General features: G+C 56.3%; 3 protein-coding genes across 7 annotated transcripts; all 3 read right to left on the bottom strand.

Moving 5' to 3' along the window:
* Positions 1–363: 363 nt before the first annotated feature.
* IRF2BP1 (interferon regulatory factor 2 binding protein 1) lies at positions 364–2,898 on the bottom strand. Its single transcript, XM_081119932.1, has one exon. It carries the CDS (start codon positions 2,531–2,533, stop codon positions 770–772), a length of 1,764 nt encoding a protein of 587 aa, XP_080976058.1. The 5' UTR covers positions 2,534–2,898; the 3' UTR covers positions 364–769.
* A 2,269-nt stretch (positions 2,899–5,167) lies between these two features.
* MYPOP (Myb related transcription factor, partner of profilin) lies at positions 5,168–13,010 on the bottom strand. 5 transcript variants are annotated; one of them, XM_081119934.1, is made up of 4 exons: positions 12,909–12,970; positions 11,477–12,024; positions 10,758–10,799; positions 5,168–6,458 (listed from the first exon to the last, which is right to left on the bottom strand). In XM_081119934.1, the coding sequence occupies exons 2-4, from the start codon at positions 11,970–11,972 to the stop codon at positions 5,773–5,775; spliced, it is 1,224 nt and encodes a 407-aa protein (XP_080976060.1). In that variant the 5' UTR covers positions 11,973–12,024; positions 12,909–12,970; the 3' UTR covers positions 5,168–5,772. The 5 variants fall into 5 exon arrangements, with proteins under 5 accessions (XP_080976060.1, XP_080976059.1, XP_080976062.1 ...); XM_081119933.1 differs by lacking the exon at positions 12,909–12,970 and adding an exon at positions 12,738–12,812; XM_081119936.1 differs by lacking the exon at positions 10,758–10,799 and having other exon boundaries at positions 12,909–13,010.
* A 3,328-nt stretch (positions 13,011–16,338) lies between these two features.
* NANOS2 (nanos C2HC-type zinc finger 2) lies at positions 16,339–16,755 on the bottom strand (the record flags this gene model as incomplete). The annotated part of the gene is made up of 1 exon (XM_081119093.1): positions 16,339–16,755. The coding sequence occupies one exon, from the start codon at positions 16,753–16,755 to the stop codon at positions 16,339–16,341; it is 417 nt and encodes a 138-aa protein (XP_080975219.1).
* Positions 16,756–17,350: the final 595 nt, after the last annotated feature.

Here is a 17,350-nt window from a genome sequence, read left to right as displayed (position 1 = left end):
CAGCAAGAACCCACCCATCCTTTCTAGAAAGCCACCTGATGCATCTTTCCCCTCCCCTCATGGGCACAGAGTCCTCCTCCCTACATTCTAGGTAGATACAGGTGATGGACTAGAAAGGAAACCTAATTCCTAAGCTTGGCTATGGCTCCCATGCAACAGCCATCTCCTCTGAGCCTCAGTTCTGTCACCTGAAAAACCGGCGGATGGCTAGACCTGTTGAACAGCGGCCAGCATTTGTAAAGATAGCCAGCGGGCCCGCCTGAGTGAAGGGCGCCACCTGGAGGACACAACTCAACGTCCTCTCCCTGCAGGAACAGTTCGGTTCCAAAGGGGGCGCAGCATCTCACAAACTAAGGGACCAAGAAGGAAAAAACCCATCTTTCGGTTTATTGACGAGGAAAAGGGGACAGGAGAGGCAGCAATAAAATGCTTTTGCTTCGTTTACAAAGAGCGACATTTGCAGGAGACCCCTTCTCAAGGAGGAAGGGGGCACCTCTCCCCCAACTACGAGCAGCAGCAAAGCCAAGCCAAGGAGGGGAGAGGGAAATTGGAGGGGCCAAGGGACCCCAAACACCCCCCTCGGACAGAAGCCACAAGCTTTCTCCCCCCACCCTCAATGCGTCTACCCCAAGGGACCCATCTGGGGTGAGGAAGGGGGTATGTACACAGGTGGGGGTGGCACTGGACTGGATAAGGGAGGGAATAATTTATCCGCAGCAGCGGTGGGTGGCAAGGGGACAAGGGGTAGTAGACTGGTGGCAGTGGTGGTCTAGGGGTCCCGTTCTTTCTTAACCTTGATGTCTCCAGCAAGGATGGTGGCTATCTCGCCCTGCATGAAGGCCCAGGGGACAGAGGAGCCCACCAGCGGGCACTTGTCTCCACTGGGGCAGTACACCTCACCAGCAGGGCCTTGCGCCTTGATGAACTCTCTTGAGCAGGGAAAGCAGAACTTGTGTCCCGGCACTGAGGGGCACTGGACGAAGTGGGTGTCTTCCAGCCGCTCCCGGCATAGGGTACAGCACAGTGGGGCTCCTGGGGTCGCCCCGGTGCCGCTACCACCCCCACTAACAGCTTCTGCCCCCGCAGTGGGGCTGACTTCCGCCTCACCATTGCGGGCCACTAGGCGATGCTGGGTTGCTGGCTGGGCTGTGGAGGAGGCCGCTGGGCTGGCACCCCCTGCACGCCCGGAGCCCCCACCTCCACCAGGGTCCTTGGGGGAGTGGCCCAGGGCTTCAGCCACATTTTTCAGAGCAGCGATGGGTGAGGGTACACCAGGGGTCTCGGCAGAGTAGGGGCCACCGGGTGCTACCCAGTGTCGCTGCTGCTGCTGCTGCTGCTCCTCGGTGGTCATCTTCCCAGCAGCCTCACCCTCAGGCTCAGGGGATGCCTTGCGGCGGCGTGCAGTGGGTGCCAGATTCCGGGATGGGGCTCTCGGGGGTGGGCCACACAGAGCTGCAGGAGCCGTCTCTGGGTACTGCTGGGGCAGGGCTTCGGCAGGAGCTGGCTCACGGAAGCTTCTGACACCGTCAGTTAGCAGCTCTCCCAGCTGGCGCCATTCCCCTGAGCCGTGTCGGCGTTCATACTCGAGGTACTTGAAGCCTGATGAGGCCAGTGCCTTGCCCGGCTCCCGCAGAGCATCATGAAACATCTGGCGAGCCACGGCCAGGACTCCCGCATACACGTTGCCAGAACCACAGGGATATTCGGTGAAGAGCTTCAGCTCAAACTCATAGCCTGGCGGGCGGGCAGTAGCATCAAAGGCGAATACTCGCCCCACCAGTCCGTGATCCTTCTTGAAGCGGACATTGAAGGGGGCACAGGCAGACAGCGCCAGCAGCTGTTCCCGCACTGCTTTGGGGCGCCCGTGCCACTCCTCTGCCCTGCCCCGCATGGCCTCATTCAGTTCTGCCAGACAGTCTGCATTCCTCTGCTGCTTCTCCTTCTCGAAATCGGAGCCGAAGATTGGACGGGCAGGACTCAAGCCGGGTGCCAGCGTCAGAGCTCGGCTTCCAAGGCCAGACACTGCAGCTGCCAGCAGCCCGGGGGGCACCAAGCCGGGCATGGAGCCAAGCAAGGCCCTTCTAGCCCCCTCCACCACAGCATCCTCGCGGCCCAGGCCATTGGCCAGGCGGGACCCCAGGGTGTATTCCAAGGCTGGTGAGGGCAGGGGAAGGCGGCCGGAAGATGTGGCCCTGTCATAGCGGTCCTGGCCCGAGGCGCTGCCGCCAGTCCCCGACGGCTGCGGCTGCGCCTGCGGCGGAGGCAGCTGGGGCCCCTGTGCAGCGGCAGCAGCCAGGTCCTTGGTGGTAGGGTGCTTGAGGGCCGGGGGCCCCGGTGAGCGGCCCTCAGGGAGCACGTGGCTGCGCTTGAGCTGGCGGGCGGCGTCTATGAGCAGCTCAATGCGATCCGCGCCCTCAAAGTTCACGCAGCCGCGGCACACGGCCTCACTGAAGTCCCACACCATGGCCCACGGCATCTTAGGCAGGTCGCACAGGTAGCACCACTGGCGGCGGGACGCCTGCACAGACGCCATGGTCCCTGCGCGCGCGCCGCCAGGCCCCCGCGTTCCACCCGCCGCCGGCGTTCGATCCGCGCCGTCGACGTTCTATTCGTGTCTCCGGGAAAGCGCGAGCCACAGTAGGGCCTCCGGCTCGGCCTCCCCGCGGATCCAGGCCCGGCCCCCCTTCCCCGCCCCCTGGGCCCAAGCCTTTTTCCTCACTCCCGCCTCCTTGAAAAGGTAGACAGAAGCACGTCGGCGCCCCCGTCCGGTCCGGGCTCCGGGCCGAGGCGCACAGCTTGGGCCCAGCGATGGGCCGCGGGCGCCGCCGCCTCCGGCTCCCGCCGCTCCCGCCGCTCCCGCCGCCGCCACTGCAACGGCCGCCGCTGCCTCCACCTTCTTCTGCCCCAGAGGCCGCTTCGCAGGGAAAGTTACATAACGTGCCGGCAAAGCCTTCTGGGAAACGTAGTCCCGCCGGGGCCGGTTCTTAAAGGGGACGGTAGGAGGTAGAAGGTAAGGGGACTAGTCTGTTCCCTGCCCCGGAACCCTTACTACTCCTCGCAGAGGGCAGGGAGTTCGGCGCGCTTCGAGGAGCTCGGGCACAAGAGTTGGGGGCAAGGATGTAGTACGAATGGTCAGAGGTACCACGAGTTCAGAAATTGTAGGGAGCTGACTTGTTCCCGGGCGTCCAGCCTCTGCTCCGACTTGCTGTGCAGCTTTAAGCACAAGTCTAGCCCTCTCTGAGACTCAGTTCTCCGCCCAGCGAAGGTAAGCCAATAACCAGTTAAGAAGGTAGGAGCTCCTGGGGCGGGGCGGAGGGGCCCTGATTGGGTGGTTTCTGGGTAGGGGACGGGAAGTTAGCAATTTGGTGGTGGTGGGGAGGGTGAGTGAGGTTGTCTACTTGGCACTTTGTTTTTCCTAGAATCCTGAGTATCAGTCTCCGACCCGGGCAGGCATCAGCCAGGTAAAGAGAGGATTAAAGGCCTCTGCCTCAGTTGCTTCATCTGCTGGAGTGGTAAGTGCCCTCCAACTCTGTTCCAGCTCTGACGGCACGCTCTGGTCTCCAAAGGGTTACGATGTCAGTTTCTCCGCCCGCCCGCGACTTCACTACAATTCCCAAAATGCTGTGCGGGGCAGACAGGCTGACGCACTTCCGCTGTCTGGGAGGTCTGGGGAGGCCTTCCCGATCCCCGCTGCCTGTCCTGCGTCCGACACCCCCGCGTCAGTTTTAGGGGTCTTTTTCCCGTGTTCCCGGGGCATGGAGTTAAGGGGATCCCCACGTTCTACAGCTCTCTAGTTTGGAAGAAGGAAGCCAGACTTGGCAAGAATGGGGGTGGGGGTAGTTTCTGGAAAGAACTAGCGCCAGACATCTTTCTACAATCTTGAGAGCCTACTACCTCATAGGCCCAACCAGGCTTTGGGGACCCCCATGTGTTTTTTTCCTGGCGTCGGGAACAGTGCGAGGCAGGCTGGCGTGAGGGCTGGGGAGATAAGACAGGTCTCCAAGGTCTAACCTCCATTAGTCTCTTCCTAAGCCTGGATCCATGTTAAGAACGCAAAATATTTTAGTGTCTTGTAAGCGTTGCATTCATTAGTGTTTTTCAAACTAATCAGGGGCTGCCTACCTCTCTCCCTCATCCAGCTGCAAGCACAGCAGCTCTGATTTTATGTTACCCACCTATACCTTTTAAAAAATGGACTTCTTTGAAATAGGCTACTTTTGCTTCATGCTGAGCAATGTTTTGAGCACAGCACTGGACTGGATTGGCCCCTGATAAGCTTAAAGCAAGTTCCTAAACTCAGGAAAAGAATGGAGACCCCTAGATTCTGCTTTTCACTGGGTACCTTCCGGTTAAGATGCAAGCATGCAATATAAATGCTAAGCATGGTGCGTGGCCCAGAAGTGAAGTTTTTGTTTTTAAGCTGCCGGTTATTTCAGAGATTCAACTCCTCTTCAGCATTGGGCAATGCTGAAGACAGGAGTGACTGAGATAGGCTCAGGCCTTGCTCTGACAAGGCTCAGTCTTGTGAGGGAGGCAAACATTCAATTTAAATGTACTCAGATAATTAACTGCATTTTTTGGTAACTGCTGGGGGAAGGGGTGTCAGGAAAGGATTTCCTGAGGAGGTGATATTTGAGCTGAGGGCTGAAAGATAAATAGAATCTAGTTGTAGGAAATAAAGACTCCTAAATCAAAAAGATGCCCATTTTTACAGATGAGGAAAATGGAGGCCTGTGGTTACACAGCTGCCAGGGCAACACCAGGGGTCGAGCCAGGTCTGCTTTGCTCCAGGCTCTGCAGCAGGTTTCAGAGTAAGACGAGCTCCTGCCTTCATGAACTATGGAGAAAACATGCCTTAAATAGATAAAGGCACTTATTCATTTGGGGACACTATGGAAAAGAACTATAGGACACGAGAGAGAACCATAAGTAGACCCATCCTAGCCTGGGGAGGGAATCCAGGATGCTTTCCTGGAGGAGGTGACATTTCGGTGGCATCTGAAGGATAAGTAGGTAGGAATAAGATTTGAACACTGACCTTCATGGCTTTAACAACAACAAAAAGGCTCAAGCCTCTAGCTTCAAGGGAGTGTCATCTGCCCATGGAAGGGTGGGGCAGGTGTAGGTGCTGGAATCCCAGGCCTGTCTCAGCCAGAGCCTTGAGTAATTGTATTAAAAATAAGTTTATTGATATCTTGTTGCCACTGAGAAGGAGGGGGTTGAGCTCTAGAGGTCAGAGACTGCAATGGGAGGCAGAAGACCCAACCTGTGCCCCCAGTGAGAACTCGCCCCCTCTCCCTAGGATACAGACTGCTGTATCCTCATTGTCATCCATGTTCTGATTTGTCTCGCAACCCCCACTCCCTCCAAAGTCTGGAATGGGGAAGTGGGGAGGCCCCCACAGCTCAATTCTCTTCAAGTCAAGACCAGGAGTGATTAGGGAAGGGGGTATGTGCAGACCCGCGAGGTTCCCTCTGCAGCCCACAAAGGGCAATAATAAATAACATAAAAGTGATGGCTTAGAAGTCAGGGTTAAGGAAAGCAGCCAGGCAGACAGCGCTGTACTGGAGAAAGGGCTGGGGGGGTCCATCAATGAGGCCCCCGTGAATCAGGCACTAACTAGTACAGGGAGGTGGGGTGCTCGCGCCCCTGCAGCCGGGAGCCAGAGTGCAGCTGGCATGGGGAAGGTGCATGGCCCTCCTCCCTGGGCTAAGCTGGGAGAGGAGTTGCAGGCAGAAAGAGCGTAGACAAGCTGGAACCCAATGATAGATTTCATGGAGATTTCCATCGCCCCCGCCTCTTCCGTGTAGGAAAACCTTTCCTCCTCTTGTGTGGGGGGGAGTCATGGGAAGAAAGTGGGGCTGGGGGTGGCTGGGGGGGGCCCTCCTCACTTCTAGGGGTGATGATTACCCCCCTGGCTGCCACTTGGGCCCGGTCCACAACAGCAGCCACCAGAGATACAGGCTCTGGGGTGATCTCCACCTTGGGGGTGGGTGGAGGCAGGACAGGCCTGGGGGGTGGGGGTGGAGGTGGGGGCAGTGGGTCAACAGAGGTTCCAGGCAGAAGAGGCAGCAGGGCACTTAGGGCCTCACTCAGTTTGGTCAGACCCTGCCGCAGGGTGCCAGCCAGCTCCCTGATAGCATTGGCAGTCTCCTGCTGCGCCCGCAGGAAGTCCAGGGAGGGGTCTGGGGCTGAGGGTGTGGGCAGAGGCAGTGGAGGGGGTGGAGGACTGGGGGGCAAGGGTGCCACTTGGACCTGCTGCGGTTGCTGGGGTGGAGGTGGAGGGACCGGAGGTGGTGGAGACAAGGCCAGACGGGGCAGCTGGATGGTCTGCAGGGCTGGAGGGGGCGAGGACTCACGCTCCTTGGGTGGTGGGCAGCCCCGTTCCTGGGGATTGCAGGAGGGCCGGGCCCAGGGCTCCGGGCTGCTGGAGCCCCCCTTGCTGTGGGCTGGTATATCTGTGGAGAGAGAGATGTAGGTAAGGTGTGTGTGACCCTGCAATGCTGTCTGGATTTCCCCTTTCCACTTCCCATCCACCTTGGCTCCAGAGCGATCTTTTAAAAACTTAAGTCAGATTGTGCCTTGTAATAGAAGCCTTCGGACCCAGAGGAGAGCGTCAATGTATTTATCAATAACCTGGAAGCCTCTGCCAGCCTTAGTGGAAACAGGGTCCGCCACTAATTGTGAAGCCAACATTCTGAAGGCTCTGAACCATCTGGATACTCAGCCCCCCCCTCCCCAATACTTCTCAGGCCTCCTTGCTGGATCCTGGGGAGGTCAAGAGGGCTGGGAAGAGAGGTGTGGTAGCTGGAGCAGGAGGGGGCACTTCTGGAGGCTGGGAGTAGGGGCTGTCTTCTACCAGGTTGACTGGATTTCAACCTCAGCTCTGGTCTGTACCAGTTCAACCCCAGGTCTGCGGGGCTTCCTCCATCTCCTCTCACCTGGGATCTCATTCATGCCCATGAACTTGAACCCAGTCCACGTGCAGCGGCTCCCAGATTTCCAGACCCAGCCTGAACCTCTCCCTGCAGCTGTGGACTCAGCATACCCTCCTGATCGTCTAATAATGCCTCTCGCTCACTTGCCCAGAGCTGAGCTCCTGGTCCTCTACATCCTGTCCTCCCCCAGCCACCCCTATCTCGGCTGATGGCAGCTCCATCCTTCCAACTGCTCGGACCAAAAACATTCACTCTTTTTCTCTCTCAAGACCATGTACAAATACCATTAGCTCTGCCTTCAAATGGATAACCCAACATCCAACCTCTTTTGTCTACCTCCATGGCCCCCACCCTGGTCCAACCATCATCTCCCACCTGGACTATGGCAGTTGCCTCCTCACTGGGCTTCCTGCTCCCACCCTTGCCCCTCACAGTCCGTTCTCCACAAGAGCCTCAAGGGTCCAACTAAAATACGCGTCAGTTATGCTGCAGGAAAAGCCAGTCACAAAGGACTACATATCACATGATCCATTTATAAGAAATGTCCAAAATAGGCAAATCTACAGAGACAGCAAGTAAATTAGTGGTTGCCTAGGGTTGGGTGGAGATGGGGGCTGAGGTGGGGGGCACTAAGAGGTGCAGGGTTCCTTTGCGCAGTGATGAAAATGATCTAAAATTGATTGTGGTGATGGTTGCACACTGTGAACATACTAAAAACCACTGAATTGTAGACTTGAAGTGGGTGGGTTATATGGTATGAGAATTCTAGCTGAACGGTGTTAAAAAATACAAGCCAGATGTTGTCTTTCTCTGCTCAAAAGCCTTCTTGCAGCTCTCATCTCGCTCAGAAAAAGCAAAGTCCTCAAAGACCCCGAGGTTCTGCATGATCTGCCTCCACCGCCTCCCTGACCTCATCTCCCTCCCTCTACCTCCTTCACTTGGCGCCACCACCTTGGCCTCAAACCCCTTAGGCTCCTGCATCAGGGTCTTTGCATTTGCTATTCCCTTGTCCTGGAAAAATCTTTCCCCAGACACTTGCCTGGCTCCTCCCTACCCTCAGGCCTCTGCTTGTAGGTTGCCTCCTTGGGAAGATGTTCCTTGACCCTCCGTTTTAAGTAGCTCCCGTCCCTGGTCCTTTGCTCTCCTAACTCTACCTGATTCATCACACTGATCTCCACCTGGCTTGGGATCCCGATGTGTGTCTGTCTCCTCCTGATGTCACTCCATCAGGCACGGATTTGTTTTGTTCACTGCCCTTTACCTAGCACTCTGAGTAACGTCCAGCACAACATGTTTTCTTTAATAAAAACAGAACTATGGCTTCCAGGGAATCAGCAACGATTGGGCCATCAGGCCCCAGGTCCTTGCAGCAACCCTCCCAAAGCTCCCTAGCACCCACAGGGGACAGTGCAGCCTCTCCCTGGGGCTGCCAGGCCTCAGGGCCAGTACACAGGGCATCCCCTCCACCACCCCCTTGGCCAGCTCGAATGTTCCTTCCTCAGGGAAGCTGCTACCTGCTCCTAGGCCAGCCCCCTCCAACCCTGAATGCTGGGGGTCTAGCCTGCTGGGAGAGAGTCGATGACCACAGCTAATAGTTGTTGGACACTTTCCTAGCCAGGCCCTAGGTAAAGCGGCTAAGCTCTCCTCCTGTGTTACTTCAGAGTCCTCTCAGCCATGTTCTGGGGTAGGCGCTATTATCATCCCATCTTACAGATAAGGTAACTGAGGCCCAGAGAGGCATCACAGAGCTGCTGAATGGTAGAAGAGGGATTTGAACCCAGGTAAGCTCCAGAGCCTACACTTTTAACCACTCCCTGGGCAGGGGATGTGGGCCTGAGGGTGGTGAGTCTCACTCAAAAGGGGCACGAGAACCACAGACACTTGAAAATATGGCTTTTCATCTACTGAGTACAAGGAACAGAAAGTGGCCCTCTTGCCATGCTCACAGGGCTCACTGGGGTCATGGAGGGGCCATCACACAAGAGTTAAAATCCTATTCGCAGCCTAGCCGGTGTTGCTCAGTGGTTGAGTGTCGACCCATGAACCAGGAGGTCATGGTTGGATTTCAGGCCAGGGCACATGCCCAAGTTGCAGGCTTGATCCTCAGTAGGTTGCGTGCAGGAGGCAGCCGATCAATGACTCTTTCATCATTGATGTTTCTATCTCTCTCTCCCCCTCTCCCTTCCTCTCTCTGAAATCAATAAAAACATATTTTTAAAAAATCCTATTTGCAAACTTTGAGCCTCAGTTTCCTGACCTATAAATGGATGTGCGTGAGTGCCTGGGACCAGGGGACCCAATGACAGATCATCTTCCTGAGGGCCATTACTGGGTGTCACTGAATCACCTTGGGCACAGGCTTAAGTGCCTGGTACACAGCAAATTCTCCATTTGTTATTGTTACTGTTCTTTCAAACATTAGGTCAGAGAGAAATGGTCCTTAGCTCTCTCTCCAGCAGGTCTTCTGTGTCAGATTCTAATCAAGGATGCTTTAAGCACATTCTTGCCTCAGGGCCTTTGCATGTGCTATTTCCTCTAGCTGGATGGAGTGTTCTTGCCTCAGATATCCATCCACTTGGCTCTATCTCTATCTTCAGGTCTCTGTTCAAATTTTACCTCCCCAGAGAAGCTGTCCTTTACTACCCTGTCTAAAGCCCTCCTGCCATCACTCACTAGCCTCTTAATGCTTTATTTTTCGTCTTAGTTCTTATATGATCCGTTTTGGGTTGTTTGTGGACTATCTCCCATAACTAGAGTGTCAGCTTCATTAGGGAAAGAAAATTGTCTTTCTGCACAGTATTCCCAGCCTGCCTCAGAATAGGTGCTCAATATATTTGTTCAATGAATGAATGGATAAATAAAGGGGTTGCATGGCTTTTGAAAAAACAAGTTTGCCATGTCTGTTCCAGTTCAATGGGGCCATTTTACAAGTGGAAACACTGAATTTTAACTCACACTGAGAACAAGGGTCCCAAGTGACTGTGTCTCCTGTTTTAAGACACTTTCATGACTTCTAAATGCCCTCAAGATAAAGTCCAAAGTCTGACCTTCACTTACAAGCCACATGTGCCCTAATTCTGGCATGCTCATGAACTTTCAGTCAATATTAATTGTTATTGCCGGGCAATCTAGCCCCATTGCTAAGTGCATGGACTGTGAGTTGGACACAACCTGTATTCCAGTTTCAACTCTGCTTACTTGCTGTGTGACCTTGGGTGGGTGAAGGAACCTCTTTGAATCACATGACCCTGAACTGTTTTGTTTGATCATGTCCCTTCCTTTCTCAAAACCCTTCAGTGGCTCCCCACAGCACGTAAGGAAACATTCAAACTCCTCACTTCAGCCTAAAGGCCCTGCATGGTCTCGTCTTTGCGGATTTCTCAAACCTCATCTCAAAACATTTCCTTTCTTCAGTCTTTCCACTCTCCCTCTCAACTGGGAAACTTCAGTTTTCTAAACTGGTCAAGTTTTCTTATTTCCTAGCCACTGCACATGCTGTTCCTTCTACCAGGAACATTTTCCGAACTCTTCATCCTCACTCTGTGTCTCAGCTCTGATTTCTCCTCCTCCAGGAAGCCCTCCTTGACCTCCCAGGCTGTGTCAGCTGCCCCCTCTCAGTCATTACTGTCTATGTATGAGTCTGCCTTCCCCACTGGACTGTGAATCCCAGGAGGGCAGGACTGAGGATGTCTCAGTCACAGATAAAACACCAAGGTTTGATTCACACTAAGAACAAGGATCCAGGTGATTGTGTCTTTCTCTTGCTTAAGACACTTTCATGACTCCCAGATGCCCTCAAGATAAAGTCCAAAGTCTGACCTTTAATGTGTCCCCAACATAGGGCAGGTGCCTGGGGAGTAGCTGTAGAAGAAATAATAACCCAGAGTCAAGGCTGAGTGGAAAGTCTTGTACTCAGCTCTCTACACCTCCTCTACTCGGGGCATGACCTTGGGAGAGTTACCGAACCTCTGTGAAACTGATTTATAAAATGGTGAAATAGTTCACACCTCACAGCATTGGCAATTATATCAAGAGCTAATAACGGGTGTTCAGGAGGCCATGTACTAAGCAATTCGTGCAGATTAATTCACTTAATCTTCACAACAACTTTTGGGTGGCAACTACTTTTTATCCCCATTTTACAGGTGCAGAAACTGATCTGCAGTAACTTACCCAAAATGACACAGCTGAGTGCAAAGCTGTAACTGGAGCCCAGTGTGCCTCCGGAGTCACTACCCTACAAGTCGTTTAAGGAAATGCTGCCTGAGCTGATGATGACTGCGGGTGGGGACTCTGGGGCCAGGCCTCCTAGGTCTGGGTTCTGTTTCTGACTGTTACAGTCATTAGCTGTGGGACCCTAGGCAAGTCATTTCACTTTTCTGAGCCTCAGTTTCCCCAGGTTTAAAATTGGGATGACAGCATCCACCTAACAGGGTTGTAGTGAGAATTTGATGAGCGATGTAAAGGGCTTGGACCAGTGTGGGACACACAACAGACTCTGTGACTGCTTCTGCTCAGGTGATGGTGAGGGAACTCACCTGCCCTGCGGTCTTCCCTGCGGTCGTCTGACAACACGTAGCGTTGGGCGCAAGCACTGGGGGCCAGTGGCTGTGAGGAGGCAGCTGCAGGGGGCTGCTCAGCCCCTGCACCAGCTCCTGGCCCCGCCACACCTGGCCCGAGGATGGCAAAAATGGTCTCCTCCTCGGCAGAGAAGGCGTCCTCGGAGGTGGCCCCAGCACCCTGTGTGGAGTGCGGCACGCGGGCCAGCTTCTCCTTGGTGCGGCGCTTGAAGTCGTTCCAGCGCTTCTGTACCTCCTGGCCAGTGCGCTTCCAGCTGGTGATGCCGTTGATCTTGGCTGCGATGCCGTCCCACACACGCCGCCGCTCCGCCACGCTCACCCGACGGCTCTGCGCGCCGTAGAGCTGCGGGTAGTGGGCGCGCACCTCCCGGATCAGGATCTGGTTCTCTTCGAACGAGAAGCGCGGCTTGCGCAGCCGGGTGGTCTCTTCCGTTTCGCCCGCCGCGGAGGCCATGGCGCCCCCCGACGCCGCCGTCCGGCTGCCTGGCGCATGGGGGGCGCCGGCGCTGCGGGCACAGGGCGCACCGCGCTGGCGGGGGGCTCCGCGTCCCCACGGCGCCAGCCCCACCCCGGCTCCTAAGTTCCCAGGGCCAGGGATGGGGGCAAGGGCCGGCCAGGGGCTGTGGGGGGCAGTCAGAATGCTTAATAATAGCTGACGCCCGTGGAGCGCTCCCCTCCAGCCTGTGAGGCGAAAGTGCCCAACCGAGGAGTTGATGGAAATTGGGGGAGGGTCTGAAGGGGTGAAGGGAAATGAAGAGAGGAAAGGGGGGGTGTCTGCAGGAGTTAGAGGAGAATGGGGGCATAGAAGAACTGGAAAGGGAATAGGGGTGTCTTGCAGGTCGAAAAAGCATGGGGGCGATGGGGGTAAGAGATGCTGAAGGGGAGACGCAGCAGAAGGGGGGCTCTGGAGCAGAGGAGCGCTCTGCGCTCTGGGGGTTCCGGGCAAACGGGACGTCTGTAAGCCCTTTATGAGAAGGGGCCCTCAGAAGGGATGTGCAGGGATAATGGTGAGTTGGGGACTCCTAGGGCAGAGGAGCTGGGACGATAAAATGTTAGGAATCAGGGTCTGCACGGATAGCAGGGGCTCTGGGGATGCCAGAAATTAAGGGGACCTGTGAGGGTAATGGGGGTTTGGGATTAGGAGGGGAAGCTAGGGGGGACTCCTGGAAGAGTGAGGGTCGCGGAGGGTGGGGACCGAACCGGGCCGCGGGTCACTCACCGGCGCCGCCGCAGCCCCCGCCTGCCCGTCGGTCAAGGCTCGGGCTTCTGAGGCCTCTACCCTCCCCCCCGCCTCTCTCCGTCCCCCACCCCCCTCTGGACCCCGCCTCCCGCCTCCCGGAGCGCGGTGGCGCAGGCGCACCAGGCGCCAGTCGGTCCCCAACGCCCTTACCGCCCGGCTTTCACGCCCCTCCCATGTAGCAAGCGCAGAACCGCCCTCCACCGGCCCGGGCCGGCGGGCCGCAGCCTCCAGGTGCCTTAGCGGCGCACGCGCAAAACCCTGTCTCACGCATGCGCGCCGCTCGCCTCTGGCCGTGGTACCCGGCCGCCTCGCCGCGCAGGCGTAGCAATCCTGGGAGGAGGCGGGAGAGATGTGGGGGGGGGCTGGGAGCTTGCGGCGTCCCCGCCTTTCGGGCAGCCTTTCAGCCCACCCAACTCAACAACTATGCATATGGGTTTTTTCTTGGAGAAAGGGAAGGAATGCGGCGCTAGAGGGATGCGCTTCGTTTCCATGACAACTGCGTGGGTGGGCGGGAGTGGGTCGTAAGAAAAACCCGGTTGTCGCCCCCTTATACCCGCCCCTGCACGGGGCTGCTCGCGATCTGCAAACCACCTATGACCCGTCGGGGCGGGGCACCCTGGGAATATTCCGCCTCAGGCGGGTTTATTAACTATGGCAACGCATAACCCTTCCAACCATGCCCAGCACCCCCCTCCTCCGTCCCCCGTCCACGCATTTACATCCTGAGGCATGGAAGGGAGACCAGAGCGAAAGCCCCTGGGCTAGGGAGGGTAATCCTGGTGCGGGCATGACTTAAGCAAGTGCATGGAAGCAGGAATGCCTCCAGAACACGGGTTGGGTGAGCTGGAAGGCCAGACGAAAGAAATTTGTAGTTTAGTATCCTTCAGGAGTCCTCAAGGTCATTCCACAAACGGTGCTTCATCCACTCAACAAATACTTATTGTGCGTCTACACAGTTCCAGGGGCAGTGAAAACAAAAGACAAAAAGACGATCTATACCTTCATGGAGCTCACTTTTTACTTGGGAGAATCAGACAATCAACAAAATAAATGATATATAAGTGAGAAGGTGATAAGTATTATGAAGAAAAAGGGGGCAGCCCTGACTGGTGTGCTCAGTGGTTACATCGCCTGATCAAGGGCCAGGTACCTGGGTTGCAGGATGTGTGTGTGTCTCTTTCCCTTCTCCCTCTCTTCCACTCTCTCTAAAAATCAATGGAAAAATATCCTCAGGTGAGGATTAACAAACAAAAAAACCAAAAAAAAAAAAAAAGGAAGAAAATGGGAGGAAAAGGGGTTGTGGAGTATGGGGTGTGTGTGTGTAATTTAAAAATAAGGTAGCTAGGGGAGGCCCCAAAGACTGACATTTGAGGAGGGAGGTGAAGCAGGTGAGGGAGCAAGAGCAGCGAGGGGCAGGACTTTGCTTGTGTTCCAGGGACATCTAGAAGGCAGTGGGGATGGAGGGAGCCAGGGATGGGCAGGGTGGGGAGCCAGATGGTGCAGGGTCTTGTGGGTCACTGTACGGATTTCGGGCTTTCCTCTACATGAGGTGAGAGCCATGGGAGGGCCTTGCGCTGAGGAAGGACTTGATTTGATTCCGGTTTTAATAAGCTTCCTCTGGGGACCTGACTTTAGGGAGCCCACTGAAGAGGCCACTACAGTGGTTCAGGTGATGGTGGCTTCAACCGCGGTGGTAGCCGTGAAGGTGACGTGAAATGGAATTTGATATAGGAAGTGAGAGGAAGACATAAGTCAAGGGTGATTCCAGTGTCTTTAGCCTGAAGGATGGAGCTGCCAGAAGCAAAGGTGAGCCTCCTGGACGCTCCACCTGTGTCCGCAGGCGCTTCATGTCCCCCACACCCCAGAATGACCTCAGCATCTTCTGCTCTCACTTCTCCAGCCAGGTCTCTCGGGAACCCCTAATTTCTTCCAGTAGCGAGTGTACTGGCTGCTTTCTGTAACTGCTGCCCACACTTTGCCACACTTGGGTCCCTTTATTAAACTAGCAAACTCTGCCCTGGCCGGTTTGGCTCAGTCGGCCTGCGGACTGAAGAGTCCCAGGTTCGATTCCCAGTCAAGGGCATGTACTTCAGTTGCAGGCTCGATCCCTGGCCCCTATCGGGGCACATGCGGGAGGCAACCAATGGATGTGTCTCTCACATTGATGTTTCTCTCTCCCCCTCTCGCACTGAAAAAGCAATGGAAAAATATCCTGGGGTGAAGATTTTTAAAAAAAGTATTACCGTAAAGTTGGTCCTGGAAGACGTGTGGTCTAGCAGGGCAGGAGGGGGACCCCTGGAAAGAGCCAGAAGAACGTGGAAGGGGAATCCGGGGTCAAGGTGGAAGCTGGAACTGGAGGGCCAGTCCACAGGTGACCTGTGTGGGAGGATATCTGAGGGGCACATCCTGAGAGGAACCCAGGACCCCCCCTCCGCCTCCCACTTCCCAGGTGTTGGGGCAGGTGCGGGGTCCCCTCCCCCCGTCAGCAGAGGCTGGGGCGCGGCTGGGGCGCGTGGGCCAGGGGAGAAGACACAAACAGAGCAATTTCAAAGACAACCAGAAACGCTCTTTATTTACCAGACGGCAATATGTGGGCCCGGCCCTGAGCCAAAAACAACTTAAAATCTGACTGGGGCTCCACTTCGCCCCTTAAAATAAACGCTAGGCAGTTGCCATTCCCATCCGGGCACTTTCGTTGACTTAACTGTTAAAAACGGGAGGAAAAAAGCCACCTCTAAGCACACTCTCGGGCTTCGCCAGGGGTGGGCGGGAGGTGGCGGAGAGCCGCCGCCAGCCTCTCGCTGGGGAAAGGACCCATCCCTGATTTGCGGTCGCGGGCAGGGGCGCAGTAAAACGAATGCACAACTACCAACAGGAACTACAACCAAGGGGAGCTGGAGGGTGTCAGCCCACCTCAGGGCTCTCCACCCCAGACGAGCCTGCGGAGACACAGTGTCCTGCAGTGCGTCCCCTCCCTCCCCCAGGTTCTGATGGATGGGCTGCTGGGGGCAGGGAGGGAGGGGTCCCTGTGGTTCCCGTGAAACCGGGGCTCTGCAGGTTTAAGTGGCTGAAGAAGGCGGACAAGGCTGGTCTCAAGTCACAGTTCCATCTTGAAGTTCTTGGCCTGCGGGTCCAAGCCAGGTTTGTTCACTCCGGCTGGCCCGGGAGAGCTCGGCGGGGCCCTGTAGGTCCCAGGATCCAAGAATTCCACAAGGAATGGAGCCCATGGGCTGGGAAGTCAAAGGGGCAGGGCTGGTGTCGCCAGCCAGCTCCAGAAGGACTAAAGATCCATGAACTGTGGCCCAGAAGGAGTCACAGGGCCATGTGGTCCAAGGCACAGAGGTCCTGCTGCACCAAGAACCCACAGACGCCCGCAGGACACAACCCTCAAGGCTGAGAGGTCCCAGGGGCTGGGCCGGCCTGGCTCCCCAGCAGCCACTGTTGTTTCAGGATCCATCGGGGCTGCAGATCTGGGGACCAGAAGTTCCAAAGGGCTGGGTGAGTGGTGGAGAGGGTCCAGGAACTTAGTGGGGACTTTAACCAGGATGGTTGGGGTGCAGGGAGGTGCACCTCGCTGTCCTCAGCGCTTGACCTTGCGGCCAGCTGAATTGCGCCCACTGCGGCGGTAGAGAGACTGCTGGCCACCATTGAGCGGGCAATACTTGAGCGTGTGGGCCTGGCCACCAGTGGCCCCGCACAGGGGACACACGTAGTGCCGCAGGATGGGACACACCACCACACCCTCTGGAGTCTTCAGCTGGTGTGAGGAGTAGACGTGGCGCGATTCTCCGTTGTGCTTGCAGAAGTTGCACAGGGTGGCTGGGCCCCCGCTGGCCCCCGACCCTCCCAGCCCCGGATCCTGACCCAGCTCGGACTCAGGTCTTGGCTCCCCAATACCTTGGGCCTCCAGCCTTTGCCCCCGACTCTGGATCAGTGCCAACACCACCTGGCTCAGGTTGAAGTAGTCTTTCCACATGTCGAAGGGTGGCAGCTGCATGGTGCCCGGAGAGGATGGTGGGTGGCTGGGGAGAGGCCGGGGCTGGGGGCTGGGGGCCAGGGGCAGGAGCAGCGGGTGGTTTTCTGGAGCAGAGAGGAATTGCACCCCCTTTTATACTCCCCAAAGACCCTTCTAAGCAAAGGTGGAGCTTAGGATTTAAAGGGCCCACTCCCTGCCCATGACTCCTTTCTGTCGTTAATCGCCCACGGAGATCGGAGACCAGGAAGGCAGCCATTCCGCAGGTCTCTCTCTGGTCCTGGCTCTGCCTCCAAGCTGCTCTGTGACTTCTGGAAAGACCCTGCCTCTCGCTGGGCCTCAGTTCCCCTATCCATTCAATAAAGCAAATGTCCCTCACCCCCCTTGTCCCTTATTCCAAGGCTGGGGCCTGCTCCCTCCGTATACCTCGGAGCCATTCCTAATAACAGTAACATCCCCTGACCACAAGCCGGACACTGCTGCACAGTTACCTACATGATCTCATTTAACCCTCATGGCAACTCCACATGGGGGACACAGCTATGACCCCATGTGATGGACAGACATTTGAAGCTCAAAGAGGGAAACTCATTGGCCCAGCGACACACAGCCTGCCAGT

Source organism: Miniopterus schreibersii (assembly GCF_964146895.1).
Source record: "Miniopterus schreibersii genome assembly, chromosome: 18".
NCBI lineage: Eukaryota > Metazoa > Chordata > Mammalia > Chiroptera > Miniopteridae > Miniopterus > Miniopterus schreibersii.
Note: the sequence above shows the minus strand (reverse complement) of the source record. Positions and strands in the feature narration are given on the sequence as shown.